Source organism: Heloderma suspectum, chromosome 4 (assembly GCF_057233095.1).
Source record: "Heloderma suspectum isolate Gila_16-S chromosome 4, 16-S_ref, whole genome shotgun sequence".
Lineage (NCBI taxonomy): Eukaryota > Metazoa > Chordata > Lepidosauria > Squamata > Helodermatidae > Heloderma > Heloderma suspectum.
Genome location: NC_139461.1, coordinates 231,536,707 through 231,560,567, shown reverse-complemented (window position 1 = coordinate 231,560,567; position 23,861 = coordinate 231,536,707). Strand labels below are relative to the sequence as shown.

The window sequence follows — 23,861 nt, the reverse complement described above, 5'->3', positions numbered from 1 at the left end:
ACCACATTGCAGCAAAGCTGATTCCTTAAAAAAAAAAAAAAAAAATCCAGTACTCCTCCATTAGCTTCTCCTTCCACTGTTGTGGAAACACAGCCATCGACAGCCGAGCAGGTGGGAGGAGGAGGCAGTGCAGGCCTGAGGGGTATAGCTCTTTCCTTTGAGAGTTTTTGTGGAAAAAAATCAAATTTCAGCTGCACCGAACACAAAATGTACTGGGCCAAACTGTCTGAAATTTGGCAGGTGGGTTTCCCTCCATGTTGACAGAGAGGCCCCAGAAACTGAATACAGTTTCATGTATTTATCATGAAAACTGAAAAAGTTATGGCCATTTGCATTTTCCCATGCAAGTCAGTGGGAAAACACCCAAACCGAGTGATCCAGATGGACCCTTGATCTGATCCAGCATGGCTCTTCTTACGTTCGTATGTTCACTTCAGTCCCAATCCAATTTGGAGGGCCCTGCAAATACTTTTATCTTTTAAAAAGTTTTGGGGGGGCGGGGGGGAATTCGGTCAGAGATCTCCTTCCATCACATCTAGTCTGGCCCTCGAGTAACCCGTATACAGGATGTCTGCATCCTCTTACCACACCTGCAACCACTGTTGCACACAGAGGTGGAGGAAAGGAAAGTCAACACTTACTCTTTATCCTGGCACCATAACCTATTGATGACCAAGGCAATCACTGTCAAAACCAAGAAGACAGTGAGTGCAATGATGCCCTGCATCCATGGCTGAAGCTTCCCATGAGCTGTCAAGAAAAAGGGGTTAAGTCAAGGTTACTATTAAGGATCTTAATATCGGTAGGCTAATTATTTCTGTATTAATTGCAACACAGTGTCCACCAAGACTGTAAACTATTATTTTTCCTGAGAGGGCTCAATTTCTGTGAAGTGACAAGGTTAGTGCTGGTGCTTAATGAATGTTAAATAGGAGGAGTATCTCAACAGCTGTGCACATTCATAAATCAAGAAGATTAAGATCTATGATCCACCCACCATAAAGAAATTCCCTTTCTGTGTTTTATCGCACCTTAAAGAGGTTCGCACCCACAGACAAGAAGAATACCCATGAAATAATACCACTATAATCAAGAATTGTTTTGTTTCCGATCAATTATGTGATAAGGAATTAATTAAGGATAAATAGTTGGGAATCAAGAGCTTCTGTTCATTGATTTTTCTTGGCGATGTTGCTGAAGTTCATAATTATCAATTGCCATTTCCCTCAGACATTCTCCAGGTCAGAATATAAAATGAAATCCTGCATGTCCATGGTCAACATTCAGCAGATCAGACAAAGCCAGATTCTTGCTAGCAGAGGTGGGCAACTTTTGGAGGTCCGCAGGCAACTTTTCACCCTACCCCCACCCCCAGACCCTCTCACAGATCACACTCCTGCTGGTGATGTGCTGCCAAATTTGGTGAGGGTGGCAGCCCCCTCCCTCAGCAGTTTGCCAGCAATTTTTGGTGACAAACTGCTATGGAGGATTAAAAAGGACACATTTAGCTTGAAATCAAGCTAAATTCATCCTTTTTAACCCTCTGCAGTGTAAATGTGTCCTTTTTAAGCCACTGCAGTAGTATGCCACTGAAATTCGCCAGGAAACTGATGCTTTTTTTTCTGCTGTGAATTTTGGAAGCACAGCAGCGGCATTGGGCATTGGCAAGGGCCAGGGGGGGCTGTACCAGAGGAGAGGGGCCACATGCAGCCCACCCCTGCTTTATAGGGTCACATGCAAAAACTCTTTAATGTAAATGCAAACCAGTGTGGTGTAGTGGCTAGAGTGTTGGACTGGGACCCAAGAGATCCAGCTTCTAGTCCCCACTCAGCCATGAAACACACTGGGTGACTTTGACCCAGTCACTGACTGTCAGCCTAACCTACCTCACAGGATTGTTGTGAAGATAAAATGGAGAGGAGGAGGGCCATATAAGCCACCTTCGGTTCCTCACAAGAGGAAAGAAGTGGGATATAAATGTAATAAAAAATAAAAATAAAATCCTTCATTCTGATTGATTGCTGTGAAACACATGACCAAGCTACATGACCCTGCAGCCGTTTATTTGGGGATGTTGCTTCTGTATTTGGGTCAATGCTCTTGTAACATTTATGTGGATGTTGGCCCACACTGAGGCATAAAACCTCTCTTGTTTGGGACGTATTTGGGGGGGGGGTTCAAAGGCTTTACTACATGGACATGCCATTCCCAGGGGCAATGTGATAAGGTAAATTAACATGGCACATCAGCATGCATAAGCCACCATTATAAACTTGCAGAGAACTCTCAGAAAACAGTCAAAGACTGGGTTTGCATGATCACAGAGGGAAAATAAGCCACAGTGGCTTATTTTCCCTCCCTGCACGTGCCAGTCGCGAGCCACATAATTAGCTTAATTACATGTGTGGGTTCTCATGACACCCAAACCCAGCAACGGTGGGTGGCTGAGGTGGTTTACAAACCACCCTGACACCCATGACTTGTTCTAGGGTTGCTGGGTGGTTTGTAAACCACCCCAGCCACCCACTCTTGCCAGGTTCACATGTCACAACAATCCATGCCCAGCGAGGGTAATTATGCTAACTAGGCAGTGTGAGACAGACTCCTTTTAATGTTAAAGGGAAAGGAGTAGTAAAAAAAGAAAAGAAAAAAACTAACCCTGTTCGATGTCTGGAGCATGGCAACATGTGTTTCTCCACAGAGGCCGACCTTCAATGCCAGCTGTGGAAATATTTTCACCTGAACAAATTGAGAGATTGGAGGCAAGAAAGTGACGCCTCCTCTTGAATTTGCTTCCAAAGCAAATGCTTTGCCTTAGATGCTATAGTAGGCACAGCCATGCCAGCTCTGACACAGAGTTTCTTCTCTAGAAGGGTGGTTGGTCCCTTCACAAGTTTATGGCTAACTGCCCCCAACCAGCCATGTTATGCTGCCCCTCTCTATGCCTCTTTCCTGGAACAGAAAACACCCAGTGTTCTTTTCCTCACTGGGAAAGAAAATAAGTCTGTGTTCACCTGATGCTGCAATTGGTTGCTAATTGTTAGGATGTTCTGAAGAGGATTATGGTGACTTAGCACAACAGACCTGAGCTATGTTCTCAGCCTTAACTGCTTGACAGAAACAAAACTTAGCAAACTATTTTTTTTAATCATTTCAGGAGCATCCCAACTTCGGAATTATTGAATTTTGATTGTTCATCCAAGTAAATGTCCTTGAATGCTACTATTTAATTGCTCATCACCCTCTTACCCTTTTCAAAATTTATATTAAAAAAAAATCTGGGAAGTGAAGTAGGATAGAAATCTAAAATAAAATAAAATTGAAATGTTCAAGACTACTACAGAGAATAGGAAAAAGAAACCTTTTAATGCTGTTTCTGTCTAAACATGCATAGGATTGTGCATTAAGTTTGATTTCAATGGGATCCAAATTCAACTAACAATGCAATCCTATGCAAGTTCAATTACACTTATTCACAGGTAAGTAATCAGGATGTCTGGAGCCAGTGTGGTGTAGTGGTGAGAGTGTTGGACTGAGAATCAGGAGATCTGGGTTCCAGTCCCCACTTGGCCATGGAAGATCACTGAGTGACTTTGGGCCAGTCACAGACTCTCAGCCCAATCTACCTCACAGGGTTGTTGTTGTGGGGATAAAATGGAGAGAAGGATAATGTAAGCCGCCTTGGGTTCCTTGCAAGAGGAAAAAAGGCAGGATATAAATGCAATAAATAAAATAAATAAACCCGATGTCAACAATCACTTGTAAGTCTAAATTTTTTTTTTACCTCTGCGTGCCTCCATTTTCTATCTCTGTTAATAGGGCAGGAATATCCGTAACTCTTTCTCTCTTGTTTGCTGCACCTGTTTAGTTTTTTCTACCCAATAATTTATTGTAAACACAACAAACACAACAAAGAAAAACATCCCCTTTATCTCCTAAATTGTCCAACATGCTTTTCAAAGTCCATTTCACATGTCTGATGAATGTGCACAGAACATTGGCAATGTACCGACTGTCTCCACTCCTGACTGCCACACAGTCATTTGATGGTCTGATGCATAGATCTTACCTATGCATAAGCTTTATGCATGGACGTGTTATTTGTGCAATCAGAGAAACACTGCAGAAGGCAGCAGGGGCTCTTTTCAGTACTTTGGCTGAGGGTATTAAGATCTGGAGCAGCGACAACACTCATGGCTCTAATTTCCCACAATACACATTTGCTGATTATGTGGGAAGGGGCTTAAGTTGTCTCATGATTCTGAAGGAAAATACAGGCTGGTAACTGAGCTTCTTCCAACCAACCCACACACCCCTCCCAGGTTTCTCAGTTGTCCAGAAACATCTGTGGAATTCTAGATGTAAAGAGGTTCAAAGCTCTAAAAAGGGCAACGTGAAGGCAGTTGTTTTGTCTCAGTTAATGCTGGACTAGAGCAACTGATGCAAGCCAGTCCAAAGTTCTCTCCTGCCATTTTGCATCCTGCCTTCCTTTAGAAATTAGAAGAACATTCTTCTGCCCTCTGATGCACACACAGTGGCTGAATTCACACAACATGATAAGCCTGAGTACAGGTTGAGTGTGGGTTGTTTTTGACTTGTGGATTGTTGTGTTTGTTAACCATGAAGAACCCATAAAGAGAACCTGTGATTTGTTGTTGGGTTGTAAATTGTGGGTTGTTCGTGGTTAACAAACCATGGTTTCTTAGCATGGCTGGGTTCACACAACACAACAGCCCATGATTCAACAACAACCTACAGCTCAGTGACAACCCACACTCAGTCCATATTCAGCCTGTCCTCTGGCTTGTCATGTTGTGTCAACCAGGTCATGCACTACAAAAAGGATGCAAATGCTTGTCCAAGCGTTAGCCTAGTGCAGGGATGGGGAACATGTGGCCCTCCAGATGTTGGCAGACTGCAGCTCCCATCATCCTTCACTACTGGCTATGCTAACAAGAGATGATGGGAGTTGTACTCCACCAGCATCTGAGGGCTACATGTCTCCCACCCCTAGTCTAGTCAAAGGAGAGCAGGCATGATCCAATTCAGAAAAGCCACGAACTAGAAGCCAAGAATGCCCAGAAGCAAAGGAAGTCAGTAACTTCAATAATTGTTTATCTTCAGTAATTGTGCAGATGGGCTTTCAACAGGTGCAAGGGGGGGTTCTCATCCCTGTGGCTCTCAAAAGTCCTTCTTGTGCACAACTATTAATGGTTCAGGAGCTCTGTTTCCTTGGCATTTGTTAATCCTTTGTAGAATTCTGGCTGGCTCCAGAGGGTGGCAAGGTCGGGCACTTGCCAGGGCCCCAAGACCAGCAGAGGGCTCATTCCTGTAATGGTGCTACCATTTGCATTCTGCACAAAGTACTCAAAAAGATCAGGTGCAATCTAAGAGAATTCTCAGTTTTCATTGTCTTCCAGGTTGGGCCCCCCACTGAGGGTGCCATGCCCAAGGCCCTCCCAAAAATCATAGAGCCAGCTCTGATTGAATTACAGGGTTGGAATGAACGCAAAGACTATCTGGCTCATCCCCTACCACCCCATGTGAATTCAGAGCCTCTCAAATCAAGCAATTCCAATAGATTATCCATTAACATCCAGATAAAGTGCAACAAGTAGAGAACAGGAAAGGAAAGTGTGTACCGTGCCAGAGGTGCTTGGAGTACAAGGAACATGTTTTGAAAAAATGCATCCAAAGTGAAGCAGAGGTAGGGCTGCCAACTTTTGGCAGGACTCCTCCTATACCTCTCACAGCTGCATGACCAGCAGAAGAGTGAAGCTTTCCCCAGCAAGACTACAGGAAAAGCTTCAGCTGCTACAAGGCTACTAGTCCTGATGGCTCTATGCTGCCTCCAGTGTCAGAGGCAGTAAGCCTATGTACACCAGCTGCTGGGGAACATGGGCAAGAGGGTGCTGTTGCACTCATGTCCTGTTGTGGGTTTCCCATCAATAGCTGGTTGGCCACTGGGTGAACAGAATGCTGGACTAGATGGACCCTTGGTCTGATCCAGCAGGACTCTTCTTATGTACAGCTTTTCCCCTTATCATGCCACTGTTAGTGTTAGTGGAACAGGAGCCGTGCCTTAATAATAGCCGACAACTTGAAATAAACCCACGAAGCTCTAATGCTGAGTTTATGTTCACTCGGTTAAATAAGAAACCCTGAAGTGGCACATAAGTGTCAAAAGAGACACAACAGAAAATGCATGAATGCATTTATCAATAGCAAAGCACTTGGGGAGGAGGTTAACCCTTTCCTTCTGCACCACAATCCTGCCCAAATCTCCCCCTCCCACAAGTTGCTATTCGGCCTGTCATTTTGTGGCCAGAAGCAAAGAACAAGATGGCGCCCCCTTCCCATTCCATGCACAAAGCTGATTGGACTGGCAGTGGAACCTTACTTCGCCCGTGGTGATAGGACAGCATCTTCCACCACACCTGAAGGCAGCAGGCTAGCTGATGGGGCACAGGGCAGGATGCTTGGCTCACAGCTCTCTTCTCCAGCACCTTGCTCCCACCTCCCAGCATCTGCCTCCCACCATCTGGGAGCCAAAGTGGCCAGATGCAAAAAGATATACCATAAGTGATTTCCCACCCCCCATTAGAAATGGATTGGTTACAGTTTCTAGAATAATGTGGACCACTGTTCCTGAAATTTACTTACTAAATTTCTCTGAGTCGAGATGCTGTATAAGACACTGGATCAGGGTTAGTATGGCCAAGATTTAAAAGTTGGCCATCCTAGATTGCACCAGATTTTTTTTATAACACTTCAAACAGTAGGACCATGTAACTACTATGACTGCGATCCTGTACCCATTTATTTGGGGATAAGTCTCACTGAATGCAATTCTGAGTAGACATGTATAGGTTTGTGCTGTTTGGAAGCATTTCAATAGAAGGAGTCCAAACTCTTCTTCAAACAACCACATGAAGCCAGATTTTTCCACTGTCCCTAGTTACCGGTTACATTCATCCCAAGCTTAAAGAGTTATACATTAACACATAGATTTAAGAGTGAATGCACCCATAAAGAAGGTTAAGGAAATAACATATTTTTAGGAACAAGTTCTTGATGACAGTGGGAGAAGGGAGTAGAGTAGGAAGTGAACGTGTAGAATTTCACATAACTGTATTTCAAGCCAGAAGGACTATTATACCATATACAAAAATAGGTTCCTACAAGTAGTAGCATAAATATCACACCAGCGGCTCTAAACCAAAAGGAAAATTCCAATAAAAGGAAAATAAATATGTTGCTGCAATATTTATACTTGATTTGTGGGAAATGAATATGACAGATACCAAACCACAGCTGATGACCATTTTGCAACTGACTTCTGATATTCTGATATTGACTTCTGGAATTTAGTCCAATACTACAGGAACAAATAAGCATGTACAGGACTGGGCTTCATGTGATAAACTTTGGCTGCAATCCTATAACCAGCTTCCTGGGAGTAGGCCCCATTGAACTCCATAGGATTTTCTTTTATGTTGGCATGCATAGGATTGGGCTGTAAGGCTGCAGTCCTAAACACTTATTAGGAATACACTTATTAGGGATGTACTTCTGAGTAATTGTACATAGAATTACACTGCAAGGGTTAGATCACTTTTTCCTCCTCTTTCCCAAATGGCTTAAAATTAAGCTTTAGCTTTCTAAATGTTAGTTTATGAACTATGCCACTGGTTTTTAAGTTTATTTTCACAACCATGAGGACTAGATTTGTTTTAACGAAAACTCAGAATTGTAAATAAAACCTTGCAGGTTCTCAAAATGTGAGCATACGCTCCCATCTCTTTTAATAAATGGCCACAACTCATGTTAATTTTAGTGGCTGTTGCAAGCCAGATGTATCAGATACTGTACTGGTGCCAATTATACGGTAAGCAACTTGCCCATGACACCCACTCACTGAGCACTAGCTTCATGTGATGCCCTCATGTATGCATGTATTATATAGAGCTTCTTATGGGCATTGTCTTCACCACTTCCAAATCTGTTTATATATAGTGGTCTGGTGCACAAGAGGACAGGGCTTCTGCACCTTTAATAGTTGTGTGGAAGACAGAATACAAGCAACACCTGTTGAAATTCTCTCTTCTACACTACTGTTAAAGGCACAGAATCCCTGTTTAATTTTGCATCTGACTATCCTAGGTTTAAAATATAAATGGCCATAAGGATGTCATTTATTCACTTCGGTTAAAACTGCTTTTCAGGTCTCACAGCTCCACAGAATCAGCTCCACAGCATGTTGGCAGACTAGCCCGTACTCCTAGGTACCCCACTGAAGTTTATCAGAGGAATGATGATCCAGCCAAGGGAATGGGCCTTGCATACACTTTACTGGGCCTGTGCCAAATAAAAAACAAATGAGGTATTATGTACAAGGCAGGCTTAAACAACGAGAGCAGACCAACTGCTGAAATCGTAGGGTTTGCTGCTGATCCAGATTAAAAATCTTTGTGGAGGGTGAAGAGACATTTTAAGAATGCTTTTGAGCAGCTGACAATTGGCTCATGATGACCCAGCCAGAATAAAGAGCAGGGAACTTTCTGGAACTCCTCTCTTTTACTCTAAGGCAAGTTCTCTTTTTCCACTACATCAGCTTTCCTTAATCTGGTGTTCTCCAGATGTTTCAGATTTCAACTCCCATCAGCCCCAGCTATGGCCAATGGTCAAGAATGCTGGGAGCTGTAGTCCAAAACATTTGGAGGGCACCAGGTTGTGGAAAACTGTACTAGATTATATAAGAACTATATTATACTAACTATAAGATGATTAGTTTATCCCAGGAGACAGAGAGAGATCTTTTTGTGCCTCTCCTTTTAGCAAAACCAAAAAGAATTTGCTTAGCCTTACCAGCTCACAACAGCATTTGCTTTAGACATTTTTGTACCTGAACTCAAAATGACATTCTCCGCAAAGATCATTAACATTTTTTTTCCTGGCAGGACCTTTATTAGGATTGACAACCAGCCCACCTCAGTCCCTCCCACATACAAAAGCAAGTCTGCCCTTTTCCTGTCCCTCTCCCTTTATCAGAAGACTGATACACAGAAACTCAACAGGTAAAGCTTTTGATGGCATGGAGCTAGATGCTATCAACTGTAATTGAAACACATCCAGCCTTCCCCAACCTGCTGCCCTCCAGATGTGTTGGACTCCAACTTCCATAATCCTCAGCTAGCACAGCCAGGCTGGAGAAGGCTGTTCTTAAAAGGATGCTGGTTCTTCTGAGATCCAGCTACAGGGGCAGGTTCTCAAAAGCTGCCTTTAGCAGCTGCATGATGGGATGAAACATGGTGGGTGAAGCTCTACTCTACCCAACATAATGATGAAGTCATAGGAAAAGCTTCACCTGTTCAATTTCCTCCAGTGTTAGAGATAAGGGAGACCTGCCAGGAAAAAAAGTTGCCAACCCAACCTTACACCCTTTCTCCTCTTTTAGAGAGAGAGAAGGGGGAGGAGTGGGAAACAATTACGTTGGAAAACAGCAATTGCATTGGAATATGCTGCATAACACACTTATTTCGCATTGCTTCACCGTGAGACCAGCGCTGGCTCATGACCCAGAGAATTGGGTGCCCTGGCCTGTTAACAGCACCAGAGATACAAAGAAGAATATGGACACAGCTTCCCCTGTTGCATTTGTCACACAGTCTTGCATCCTGTTTGGCACCTGCAGGGCTGTTCAAATGCCAGGACAGGTTTCTGGGTCACGACATAGCCACCCGAACTGCGCTGCCCAATTGTGGTGATCCAGCTACCATTATGACATTTTTCTTTTTCCTTTCCTTTTCTGGAATGGCTCCTATGCCTTTAGCAGCTGTGCAACAGCCCAAAACTCAGCAGGCAAGACTTACCCCTCATTCCATCTCCATAAGTCATGTGGGCTGGGGAGGATAGAAGGTACAGTCCAACACATCTGGAGGGCTTAAACTGGCTTAAAGGCACTCATTCGTCCCTCATTCCCTTTGTCCTCCCATTCCCTATGCCTGCAGTGTTTGCTCAGCTACTTTAGACAGAGGAAACAAAAGGACCAGGGGAGAAATAGACAGGGAGAAACTGCGCTCGTCGGTTTTTCTCTTGATTAGTGCACCCAGACAGTAACCCTAGTTCTCCATCAAAACAGGATTTACAAGGCAAAGGGGAGCAAGGTCAGATGTCATGGTTTTGATTTAGTGCTCCAAGCCAGCCAGAAGCTCTGCTGAACCTTCCTAGTCAAAGAAGACAGCGGGCCCTGCCGGGGCCAGCATGGATGGCATTGTTCTGTCCAATAATAGATGGTGGAAGTGTTATTGAGCAAAAACCTGTGCAGTCTTGTAACTCCTGGTTTCAGTAAAGCTTCCTGCATTTCCAGTTTTGTGCTGAATCACACAACCAGCATGGGAACCTGCTGTCTGTTCTGGACACATCCTCCACAGGGACTTCAGCCTGGCTCAGTGCACTGGCAGCTTTTTGGCACATGATTTATTTCTAGTTGCTTAATTGTTCTTTAGAAGTATCAGTGTCATTTGGAAATCCCCATCATTATCACATGGATAGGGACATGATGTTTTCAGAAAGTCGTCATGCAGCATTATATTGCAACATCTCATTTTCTACTGTGTTGTTTTTTTTAATTGTTCCTGTTTTGCATATATGACATTGTATTGGTGCTCCTTTGCTCACAGCTGACTCAACCATGGATTAGAAGGTGGTGCTCATATGTTTATTTTATATACTGCATTTATACTGCACCTTTCTTCTTTCCTTCATGGAACTCAAGGAGGCATACATTGGGTACCTAGGATGGTGTCTCCCATCCAGGCACAGAACAGACCCAAACTTGTTTAGCTTCAGCAGGTGGCTACACCACATGCCCTCAGACCATGTCCTGGGAGTCTGGGACATATGCTGTCTGACTGCTCTGGGGTTATTTCCTTAGTTCACAGCAGGACAAGGCAACAGGGAAACCACAGCCAGGCAGAGGAACCTAAGCTCATGCCAGCCTGGAAGTTAGGGGTGGTGTCCTAATAACTTTTCCAGATCCCAATTGAGTAAAGTTGGGCTGTAATGATTTAGTGGGAAAGGAAGGGAAAATAACTTTGCACTGCACATTCTCTTTCTCTCCAAGTGGGTGGGTGGGTGGAGAAGTCATAAAAAGGGCATGGGTGCAAACAAGGTAGGGTGAATGTGTAAGAGATGAGAAGAGGTTAATATTAGTGAATAACATTGAATGGGAAGCCCATTGAATGGGATTTTTTTATTTTGATTTTAAAATTTGTTTGGAAAAGGGAACAACGTTGGCCGGTGAAAGGAGCTTATCCAGTGGTGCTTTCAGACAGAGGGTTCCTAATGCTACCAATCAGAAGGCGTTGTGCTGCAATTCCATCTTTTCTTCCTTAACAGATTTTCTGCATTAAGAAAAAAGATGGGGAAAGTGGTGGGAAAACACAGAAGGGTTATGAGTGAAGGTTGATGACACCTGTATCCACCCTTCATAAAGTTCCATGAATGAGGCAGGGCAATCGTGCAATAAAAGCCTTGTCTGGAAACCCATCCCCTTCCCCTATCATTAAGGAAACTTGGGAATTTTAGCTTTGTAAAGTCATAATTTTTGCATTTAAAAACAAACAAACAGATATAGGACATAAACCAGGAAAGATGGTATTTAGGTGTAGACTGCATAAGCAAAATAAATGGTATTTACTAAAACAAATCAGGTAAAAATCAACTGGCACACATATCCTAATAGAAGGGTAAAATCAACAATCACCCAAAGTAGACAAATAAAATGTATTACCTCTTTGGCAGTTCACAGGTCCAAAAGTAACCAAGAGGCAAAAGGTAGCAGCCAGAAGAGCATTCATGTTAATGGTGCAAGGATGTGGCTCTGCTGATCACCACCCTGAATTCTTTGCTGTAAGCAGCAGGGTGGATTTGCTCCTTCTCCAAAGAAAGCAGGAAGGCAAAAGGTGAAATCTGAGGACTCAAGGTGTATTTGACCATGCCTGCCTCCTAGGTAATAAACCTGGTAGATTATCAAACTCATTAATTGGAAGGTTGCCAGTCAGAAGCAGCTATGCAAATCAAGCACTTCCAGCACAATCTGAGAAGGGACACAATTATTTTACCCGTTTCCTCTGTGCCCATGCGCTATGTTGTTGTGCAGATCACAGAACTGCAATTTGACCTTCTGGCACCTCCTTGATGGTTTGGAAAGAATCCAAGAAAAGAAAAGAAAAGAAAAGAAAAGATTGTTATTTATTGGCAAGAAGAGGCTGAAACTAAGTACTAACACAATGGCTTCTGTACTCAATACATAAGTAAGGAAGAAAGACAAAACCAAATAAATCTCTAAAGAAGGCAATGAAAGATCTCACGATTGAGACTTGAAACACAACGCCTTCAACGGCTGTCCAACAGATTTTTTCAAGTACATTTATTGCTAAATGCAGACAGAAGAACACAGAAAGCTTACTCCAAAAGTTGGGGGGAGGCAGAGGGATTCCCCTTGAATCTTGAGGGTAGGAGTCATGCTAGCATGTTATACTCCTCCGTGGAAAACTGGAAAATGCTCTGGAGAAATCCTGTTCAACATGTGTTAATTAATTTGGTCTGGGTATAGTGAACGTGGAATCAAATTTGAAGATGACATAAAACTAGAAGGCATTGGAAAAATGTTTGAAGATTGAAATTGGACATACAGTGAACTAAAAAAGCAACAACCCTGAGACCTGGACTATAATGCATTAAAAATCCGATGACAAATGCAAAATATTAGACATTTCCAGGACCAGGGATGGGGGATATTTATTTATTTATGTATTATATTTATTATATTTATACCCACCTTTCCTCCAAGGAGATCAAGGCAAGGTACATGGTTCCCCTCCATTTTTTTTCTCACAACAGCCCTGTGAAGTAGGTCAGGCTGAGAGTTGATGACTGGCCCAAGGTCACCTAGTGAGCTTCATAGCTGAGTGGGGATTTGAATCCCAGCCCTTGTCCATTACAAAATATCCTCCCAGGGTCCAGTGCCCTGCAGGTCAGCACTCCATCATCGAATCAGTGAAGACTAGGTGCAAGATTCCTCCATTGCTGCACAGTGCCACCACTGGATGGCCATGGTGACTGGTGTTCCAGGAGTGAGGCTACCTCTAAGTAAGGAGGAAAACTTTGCACATGGCTTTCCCTCCTAGTAAGGGGCCAGGTAAAAGGTTGGCTCTGACAAGGTTTGAGTCTTGTCTTATTTGCCAGAGTGAAGATGCTTGGTTTGACTGCAGCAAGGCAAGCCCCACTGGAAATAGGGGGACTTACTTCTGAGTAAACATGCATAGGATTGTACTATAAGTCCCCTCCATTCCATCACTCCAAACAGCAGACAGGCATTTTTTGTTTTTTTCACAATTGCCAAGAAAATATCTTTTTCACCTTCCCCTTGGTCTACTTTGGGGCATTTGGGGCAGAGTTAGGGCATCTCTACACCAGCCTAAAATCCTGCATTTAAAACGGGGCTTTCTGCTTCCATTTTAAATGCAGGATCGCCACTGACTTCCTTTGCACGCGCTCCCTTTTCTCCCGGTATCTGGGCCTTCCATTATCTTTCATTGATCTCGCTCCTCTTCTTGCCGCTTTTACTCTTTTCACAGAGGGAACTGAAGCGGAACACAACAGGCTGATTTGATAGCTCATTATCTGCAATCTATTTAAAAACGGAACAAAGGGCATTTAGTGCAGGAGATGCCTTGGAGGGTCACAGCAGGGTGACGGCGTCATGTAAAGAGCCCGCAAACTTCCGTGAAGGAGCAATCTCAATTGCAGGATAAAAGTTCCATGTTAAGGAGCCCAAAGAGAGAGATTTGATAACCATCTTCAAATATTTAAAAGGCTGCCGGAAAGAAGAGAGGGACGTTCTCTGCTTGGGACAGGAGGCGATCAGCTAGTGAAGTTTAAGGTAAAGGAAGATAGATTTCAGTTAAACATTAGGAAAACTTCCCTAACTATGAGAGCAGCTGGACGAAAAACCAGAATGCCTCAAGTAGCTGTGGAACCTTATTCACTTTAGTCACTGAGCCTTTAATCAGGGTCAAAGCATACTTAACTTTAAATCCATATCTAGCAGCAATGTCTTTTTCCCATTTTCACTCTAGAGTAGGTGCAAAGGGCCTGATCCAGATCAGGACCCTAATATGGGGGGGGTGCCTTTTAAGATCTGGCTTTTAGAGTAGGCTTTTAAAAGTCTACTCTAAAGTAGAAATTAGGTGGGAAAGGTGCAGCTACTGGATATGGATTTAAAGTAATGTCGATTTTGTCTCCCAGATACACCATTTAAAAGGAGCTTTTCTATACATCTGGGCTCCTCTACTTGAGTCTTTTATCATGCACTTGTGATTGGTCACTCACGGAAGTTTGCAGGTCCTTTACTTGATGTGTCAACCTCCAGGGCATCTCCCTTGCTTTATAACCTTTAGCTCAGCTTTTTTGTTAATGGGGAAAATGAGGCAATAAATTCTAATCATGCTTTGAAGTGCTGCAATAGCTGGTGAATTTCTGGAATCTCACTGTATCACAGCACCATCTAGTAGCTGTATAACAAAACAGAATTTTCAGAGAAAGGAAATTCTCCCCCAAAAGCACACGTAACCACATGTAAAGGTTCTGATCTTAAACCCGCAAAGAATTCGGAAGCTGAAGCCCCAGTAAAGGTGCAGGATAAAAGCCTGGTGTAAAGAAGCCCTCAGTATTTCAGACCACACATGATTATTCCTCCAGAATGGCTAACAGTGCAATCCTATGCATGGCTACCTTAAAGTAAGTGAGTTGAATGGAGTTCCACTCAAGCTAAACTGGGGCAGGGGAGGTGGCCTTCATGATTTCTCCTTCTCCTGCAGCCTGCTGTGCCTCCTGAAAGGTGCTCTGGAGGGCTAGGGAACCTTTAGGAGCAGCATGGGAGGCTGAAGGAGGCTGAAGCAGGGAGCTGAAGGAAGAATCAATCCTGCCTAAATAGGAGCCTTGCTTTCCTTTTCTGGGATCTCCAAACAGGGCATAATCTCTTCACATCATTCATAATAACTGGCATAATAGTAAAGAACATGCCCACCAGATGGGTGGGTTGGCTGGTGTTGCTACCTACCTTCTAGAGCTGTGCACTGCTTCAGACCGAAGCCCAAGCTGAGCTCTGAGTTGAAGCGGGGTGCTTCGGGCTGCTTCAGGCCACCTCCAAGGCAAAGCAGATGTGTTGGGGCATGAAGTGGCCCAAAGTGAAGGGGGTCACTCTGAAGCTCTTCAGTGTGCTTCAGAGTGATCCTGAAGCCCAGCCCCCAGCTGGGCCCTCTGGACACACACCGGCAGCCATCTTGTTGTTCTGGAGGGGGGAGCCATTTTTAAAATGGCAACTCACTTTATTTCTGGTGTCCAGAAGGTATCGGAGCTGGTGGCAGCAGCAGAGGCGGCTCCCCCCCCCCCCGTAGCTCCAGAGGCAGGTCCCCTGGCAGTGCCAGTGGCAGCTCTCCCCCCCCCCCCGGCAGCGGCTCCTCTAGCAGTGGTTCCCCAGTGGTAGTGCCCCAACCCCCATGGAACAAGGGCCCAAGTAAGGATCTGGGGGCTGGGTGGAGTGTTCAAGGGGGGCAAAGCAGGATTTGGATATCCGAATCCTGCTTTGGCTTTGTAGGCCAAGGAGAGTTGGTGGGGGGCTGAATCAAATCGGCCCCACCAAGCCAAATCGGCCCCACCTCAGAAGCCCCAAAGCGGCCTCCGAGTCAGATCAGGGGGTCCATGCACAGCCCTACTCTTGACTATATCCAAACATGGACCTTTAAACCTTGCTGAGAATCTTTTAACTCTCTGAAATGGTGCTCCTGCCTTTGAGAGCCCTCCCAGTTAATTATGAAATAAATGATCTGTCATTACTCATTTGTTTCAAAGGATCCAGATATTTTTTCTCCAGGTAACACTTCTGCTGCTGAGGCATCACTTGTTTCTACCACTGAAACCACAGCATTTTGTAGCCAGGAAACATGGTTTTATCAGCAGTAGTGCATTTAGGTAATTTTAGACTCTGGACGTAATGGTCTTATGGAGGAAGGCCTCTGTAGATGACAATGTGTGTTGCTTCAAAATGTCATAAGCCAGCCCAGCTATATTTGGGGAGCCTTTTGCTCAATCTTCCAAGTGGGCCCTTGACCTCTGCCCCTAGGTCCTGCCCTGATGACCCCACTGTCTGCCAGGACTGAAACACACAAGGCACCAGAGATTTGTGATCAGATCGCCTGACCTAAACATACACGCACTTTAAAGGAGCAGCAAGGGGTTCTGGTTTCTATCAACGTAGCATGGCACTCAGGCAGAGGTTATATGTTTCCCCTGTCTAAGACTTTTTCTACATGAGGCATTTATTGTGCGCTTGTGATTCCTCACTCACGGTAGTTTACGGGTGCTTTACATGATGTTGTCATCCTCCAGGGCCTCTCCTGTGCTTTCCAAGCATTTTCACAGCCGGGGAAGGGGGGTGATCAGGGAAGGCCTGGTATTTGGGGGAATGGCAGAATGAAATGCTATTGTTGTTGTGCAATTCTGCTATACCACAGCACCACCTAGAAGTTATGTAGAAGTAGAACATATAGAAAGGCAGAAAAGGAAAAAACCTGGAAAAATGTGTATCTGATCTTAATCCCACAAAGAACCCGGAAGCAGAATCCACAGTACTGTGGCAGGCTAAAAGCCTCACCTAGAAAAGTCCTAAATTGCCACTACACCCCAACTGCTACTGGCCCCACTAGGCAAAGAAATTACCAGCACAATAGATGACTGACATTGTCACCCTACACACACTTACCTGGGAACTCAGTGGGGTTTACTTTGGGGTAGACATGTATAGGATTGCTCTGTCAGGTACCTTTGTTTTGCTACAAGTCTAACAGGAGTTTGAATGGGGATTTAGATTAGGGAAACAGCACTGGGGGAAGGAGTTCAGTCTTATTTATTTATTTATTTTATTGCATTTATATCCCGCCTTTTTTCCTCTTGCAAGGAACCCAAGGTGGCTTACATTCTCCTCCTCCTCTCCCTTTTATCCTCACAACAACCCTGTGAGGTAGGTTGGGCTGCGAGTCTGTGACTGGCCCAAAGTCACCCAGTGAGCTTCCATGGCCGAGTGGGGACTAGAACCCGGATCTCTGGGCTCCCAGTCCAACACAGCTGCTGGTCTGGTCAAAATCAGCATCCCCCTCCCCCCTCCCCTGCTTTGGTCAATTAAAAAAAATCAAGAGACCCAATCATGGATCCCCTGCATCACATGCATTTTGTTCTGATGGTGGCTTAGGTCTTGTGAATGATGTGAATCCTGCTGCTTGCCGATGTCATGAACTAGATCATACTGACGTTCTTCCTAACGTTCTCATATTATGCCCATAGCACATACTAAGGAAGCAGACCCACCACCTCGCTGCAGGAATAATGCTCTAGCATGGGCAGCGGAGGCTGGTGGCTCTGATGTCAGTGAGGCTGTGAATCCATTCTTGGTTTCAGTCAGAACCAGTCACAACTCCAAAGGTGCTATCCAAGGTCCTTAACCCTACCCCCAAAATAGGTTCAGCACCTTGGACAGCTCCTTTAGAGTTCTGACTGAAACCTGGAGTGGATTCACCACCGCACTGACATCAGAGCCACCAGCCTTCACTGTTTACCTGAACTCTGCTTCCCTGCAACTTCCACCCATTGGTTCTAGCTCTGTCCTCTGGAGCAACAGAGAACAACTCTGCTCCATCATCCTCATGACAGCTTTTCAGATGTTTGAAGTCTGCTATCATGTCTTCCCTTAATCTTTCCTTCTCCAGGTGGAAACGTACCCAGCTACACCTACCCCTGGTTCAAATCAGCTGAGATATGCAGGGCCATCAAACTGTAGTGGAATATGCATTGCACTGCGTGGAACTGATCAGACGTGACTAGTCCCATGTGTGTGTGTGATGAGATAACTATGAGTAATAGAATGTATTCTTGGAATTGAAGGAATTCTGCCACAAGTGGGTCACTCAGGTACTGGAAGCAGCACACCGCTAGTTCAGCAGGGATACCTTTGACTAGGTGTTGCTGGTGTCAGTGCTGGTGGTAAGACCGGGTCTGAAACTAAGGATGAGATCATCGACTTCATGGGGGTCATAAAAGACCAGGGTTTGATTTGTTTGGGAGAGATATCCTGGGAGAACGAGAAACCTGCCAATCCATACATGTTTAGGCTGGCTTTGCCCACCATGCCTTCCATTTAGGTAAATATGAAACTTTGATATTGACTATTAGATTGAGAGGGACCTAGGCTTTACTATGTTGAAAATATGCTTGCTATTATTTTCACTATACTCAGTGATTACAACTGGTATGTATTTAGGAATCTTTGCAATCTGCCTCATCTTAGCTAAAGCTTGTTAGGGCACAATCATATGGGGATAGGCGGCTGCCTCCAAACTCGAGGTGACTGCCTATCCAATGCAGGGCAGGAGAAGCGCGGAGGGGATCATCCTCTCCACACTTCAGCCACCCTGCATTTGCGGCTAGACAGCCAATTTTGGCTGCCTAGCCATGAGAAGGCGGAGCGGGGAAGGAGGCTGCCGGACAACACATAGGATGTGTTGTACCAGCATTCCCGCCTTCCCCCCCCACAACACCCCCCCCCAGAATGCCCCATTTGGGCTGCTCCGTGCTCCTCTTCCAAGCGCGAAGCACAGGGCTGTTCCACGCTGCCTACGAGGCGGCGCGGAAGGGAGGGAAGGTCAGTTCTCTGGGAACTGACCTCCGAGCACGGCCTCCGAGTTTGGTTCCCGGAAAACCACATATCCTATGGCCGTCTAGCCACTGACTAACAGCCATAGGATTGCTCCCTTATTCTCTTAGATTGTTTGAGCAATAAATATATATATATTATTTAATACCATATTTTGTTGTCTGGCTTGAGGGAGGTTTCAAGGACCACTACCCATACATTAATTCTTGAAGCCCTAAACACTTGGTGGACATTTGCAAATCTATCACTGAATGGAGTCTGTCCTTAAAGCCATTGAATTCTCTCTTGATCTGGTGAATCTCAGATACACCTGTTCAAGTCTGGGAAACAACCTAGTCAGACAGAGTGAGAAGAAGTTAACTCGTCTCGGAACATTTCAGCTTCTGCTCACAGCAAAACAGGCTCATTTGCCATGAGAACGCATCTACAAAGGGCGCAAGGGGAAAATTGCTCATCATAGTCGAGTGCACACCAACCTTCATTTGTGCTGTTCATACATGTATCATGTGATGTGATGTACCACAACAGCTGAGTTGTTGTGCATGCATACTGCTGCCCCCTAGGGGAAAGAATAAACATTGCTTAAGGAGATGCCAAAGCTGTAAACTGTGTTGTTCTGCTGCAGCAAATGCAAAAGGAATCTTGCACTACTAGACGATTTTTCATGACGTTTTATGGACAACAGCCTGCTTTTTCAGAGATATCTGATGTGGGATGTGGTCCACGAAAGCTTATGCCACAATCAATCTGTTACAGTGCCACCACACACTCTGGGCCGGTTCTCATGACTGCAGGGTGGTTAACAAGCCACTGTGGCTTGTTAATCACCCCGCATGTGCCGGTCACATCCTGGCCACATTTGCATAACCCATGGGCTGTTGCAGAGTTGTGGGGTGGTTCGCTACCCACCCCAACAAGCCATCCTCGCCGAGTTCAGGTGACACGAGAAGCCGCACCAGCGAGGGTAATTTTGCAAACCAGGCTGGCACACAGCCACCCTGTACTTGTGCAAACCAGGGTGCTCTCTCCCTTTAAATGTTTGCTTAGAAAGATAAAAGCTCATTCCAAGGCTATTAGGCATTGGCATGATGACTTTGGAAGGCAAAAGTGGACCACTAGATAATGTATTTTGTCTTGGAGCTGAGAGTACCCACTGAGTACTCTCTTCAAAGCCCCACTGAACTGTGGATCCCCTGGGCAACCTCTTTCATCTTCACACGCACCCCATCTGAAAATGAGGAGTAACAATGGCAGTTGCTCCCAAGAAGCCAAGGCAGAGGCCTCCGTGCCTCCTATAAGCCAGAAAGTTCACAGAATGGTGTTCAAGGAGGAACAGAGGAAGATGTTTTATACTGATCCATTTAACACACTATTGTCTATTTATGACTACTTTAGGGAGGCCACTTCTGCATCAACATAAAAGAGAAAATCAGAAAAAAGGAGAGGACAAAAGAAGACACCGATGTGCATAACGTTGTAATAGATACAAATTTAGAAAGAATTACTATCATTTAAATAGAAATACAATACTCTCACCATAGTGGGGAAGTCTGTGACCAGGTGACCTGGGTGCCTGCTCAGCCCACTGTCCAGGTGCTAACTGCTGATCAGCAACTTCAAGGCTCTCCCTTTTTATGGTTTCTTATCTTTGAAACCAGACTTGGGCTGGGCAGCTCTTCAACTAGAGGACACCTTCAAATAGGACTGTCCTCTGACAGCCCTTCAAATAGAGGACAGACCTCTGTAAAACAGGACACTTGGCCACCCCAGTCAACTCTGACTGTCAGCATCTCTTGGGGGTTTCAGGCAGAGGGGTCTTTTACATCACCATCCACCCAGGAGACCCGACCATCCACCCAGGAGACCCGACCGGATCCTTTTAACTGGAGATGGGATTGAGCCTCAGACCTTCTGCATGCAAAATATATGCTCTGCCATTGAACTATCCCCCCAGGACTGTTAGCGATGTGGGTTAGAGATGAATTCTGGCCCTGGTGAGCAGCAGCAGCATTTGGTCCCTGCTGTCTGTGCTAGGTTGTTACTGATCAGCTTGGCAGATTATCTCAGAGCAGAACATGCTGTGATAAATGTCTTGGACAGAGGAGTCTGGCACAACATTAAAGGGATGGGAAGAAGCACCTGCAAGGCATCCCAGTGGCTAGACTAGAAGTCCTTAGAACTGTGATGCCTTAAAAATGTGCTGTGGATGTTAAAGTATGGTGATTTCTACACCTTCTGTGCCAGTACTCATGAGCAGTGTCAGGCTGTTCTTCCAAGTGATTTCAACTGTTTGCTCAACTTCATCTATATGATTGATCCCTGAGGACCAGCATTTTGCATTTATTAGCTACATGGGAAGTAAAAAAGCACATGATTTCCCAGCTGCAAAGCCTTCATTACATTTAAAAAGTGTATTGTTGAGCTGAAAATGTAGTGAGGTGTATTTGTGATTTAAATGCATAAATACATTTGCATATATTTTTTTCTAAATTTCAATATATATCTTACCCATCTCAGACCTACAATGCAATCCTGTACATGTCTACTCAGAAGTAATTTGAGTTCACTTACTCCCAAATAAGGGTGTATAAGATTGCAGCCTAAATATTTTCATTGCTTTAGTCAGCAACCCAAACCAATACAGTTAAGGAGATGAATTTGAACTACCTGGAGTTAGTGGAACTAATGTGACTTAAATCCAAGAACTCCAGCTTACTTTTTCTGGGTGCGGTCAATGCCGGTTGGGCAATTTATTTACTATCTTTTAACACAGGAGTGGGGAAACTCAAGTGCAGAGGCCAAATCTGACTATTCTGGGGGTCCCAATCCAGCCTCTGGGGTTCCCCAGATGGCCACACCCCCTTTCCTTGGGCCCGCCCCCTTCCCTAATCACCATTTATTTGGTGATTTCCTGGTTTTTGTGCAGTTTCTTCTCCCATTCTGAAATGCTGAAATGCCTCTCCTAAAGCTCAATTACTGGCAGTGAGAACTTGAAGCTAAAATATGCTGGTAATGTTTGGTAATTTGGCCACACCTCTTTTGCCTTGGCCCCACCCATCACTGGAACGTAGCCCCCAAGGGCTTCAGCCCTTGCGCTGAAAGAGGTTCCCCACCCCTGTCTTAAAGACTCTACTACCATTTTAACTTCAAGTAGAGGCTGGAAAGAGATCTGTTGGGGATGTTTGTTTATTTTTATTTATTATTACATTTTTATACTGCCCAATAGCAGAGGCTTTCTGGGCAGTTCACAATTATAGCTCTGAATTTCTTGCAACAAGCAGGGGGCTGGATGGGATGCCATACAAAGCCCCCTCTGGTGCTGTGATTCTAATAAAGTAGATTTCTAATAGGTATTTGCTATTACTGTGTTTGGGTATGAAACAAACTGTGTTATTCATTACTGTGTTATGAATTTACTAATAGACTGGCTTGTAGGTAACAGGGGATTCCTCATTTTTATCATGCTGTGCTAGGGATTTTATTTTTCAGTTTTGCCCTACAAATAACTTGGAATTGCTTCTCTATTTGACAACTGATGGTGATTTATTGCTCTGTTTCCTCCTACTCTATGAAAACATATTCGATATAGCAGTAGGTTTTATGCTTTGTTTGGATCTTGATGTTTACTTACATCGTAACTGTTCAGCTTGATCCCTGATTAGCTATTTCATTAGTCTACATAGATTTAATATAATCTTAAGGTAAGAGCTTTATCTTGGATAAAGAGATGTAATTTCTTCTCTAGATCAGAGGTGATGAACCTCTTTTAGCCCAAGGGCTAAATTCCATTTTGAAGAAGCTCTCTGGGGCTGCCTTCCAGTGGTGGGTGGGACCAAAGGCAAAGTGGGAGGGCCAAAGATACCCAAAGCCCCAGCATATTTTAGCTTAAAGATCTTACTTCCAGTAATTAAGTTTTAGGAGAGGCATTTTAGTTATTTATTTACTCGTTTGTTTATTTATTTATTTATTTATTTATTTTCTATACCACCCAATAGCCAAAGCTCTCTGGGCAGTTCACAAAAATTAAAACCAAAAAGCGCAGGATAAAACAATATAAAATATGAAAGCATTAAAACCACAATATAATACCACAACCAGAATAAAACCTAGCAGCAATGCAGAGATTTAAAACACAGATTTAAAACAGCAAAGCTAAAAGACTAGGAAGGTAAAATGCTAAAATACTGGGAGAATAGAAAGGTCTTCACCTGGCACCGGAAGGAGTACAATGTAGGTGCCAGGAGAACCTCTCTAGTGAGCTCATTCCACAGCCAAGGTGCCACAGCAGAAAAGGCCCTCCTCCTGATAGCCACCCACCTCACTTCCTTTGGCAGGGGCTCCCAGAGAAGGACTGCTGAGGATGATCTTAGGTCCGGGCAGGCACATATGGGAGGAGGCGATCCTTCAGTTAACTTGGCCTCAAGCCGCTAAGGGCTTTTGAATGTCAATACCAGCACTTTGCCCTTTCATGGATCACTGCCTTGTTGTGGCGAAGGGGCTTGCATAACTCAGTGAAGCCATAAGCTATGCCGTGCAGGGCCACCCAAGACAGACAGGTCATGGCAGAGAGTTCTGACAAAATGTGGTCCACTGGAGAAGGAAATGGCAACCCACTCCAGGATTCTTGCCAAGAAAACTCCATGGAACGTATCACAAGGCTAAAAGATATGTCGCCGGAAGATGAGCCCCTCAGGTTGGAAGGTGTCCAATATACTACTGGGGAAGAGCAGAGGGAATTCCCAAGTAGCGGCAGAAAGAGTGAAGTGGCTGGGCCAAAGCCGAAAGGACACTCAGCTATGGATGTGTCTGGTGGTGAAAAAAAAGTCTGAAGCTGTAAAGAACAATATTGTTTAGGAACCTGGAATGTAAGATCAATGAATCAAGGTAAGCTGGAGGTGGTCAAACATGAGATGGCAAGATTGAACATCGACATCTTGGGAATCAGCGAACTCACATGGACAGGCATGGGCGAATTTAATTCAGGTGACCATCATATCTACTACTGTGGGCAAGAATCCCTTAGAAGAAATGGAGTAGCACTCATAGTCAACAAAAGGGTGGGAAAAGCAGTACTGGGGTACAATCTCAA

General features: G+C 44.5%; 1 protein-coding gene across 7 annotated transcripts in view; it reads right to left on the bottom strand.

The window, feature by feature from the left end:
* The window catches only part of PDZK1IP1 (PDZK1 interacting protein 1), a 32,157-nt gene extending 11,764 nt beyond the window's left edge, over window positions 1-20,393 (bottom strand). The window contains exons 1-4 of one of the 7 annotated variants that reach the window (XM_084852571.1): window positions 20,309-20,374; window positions 19,249-19,331; window positions 12,126-12,197; window positions 642-750 (exon numbers count right to left, since the gene is read on the bottom strand). In XM_084852571.1, the coding sequence (XP_084708697.1) occupies window positions 642-750; window positions 12,126-12,144 (128 nt within the window). In that variant the 5' untranslated portion in view covers window positions 12,145-12,197; window positions 19,249-19,331; window positions 20,309-20,374. Of the gene's footprint in view, window positions 1-641; window positions 751-11,794; window positions 11,945-12,125; window positions 19,332-20,308 lie in introns of those variants that run through there. The other 6 variants (XM_084852569.1, XM_084852572.1, XM_084852568.1 and 3 more) reach the window with 6 other exon arrangements.
* Window positions 20,394-23,861: the final 3,468 nt, after the last annotated feature.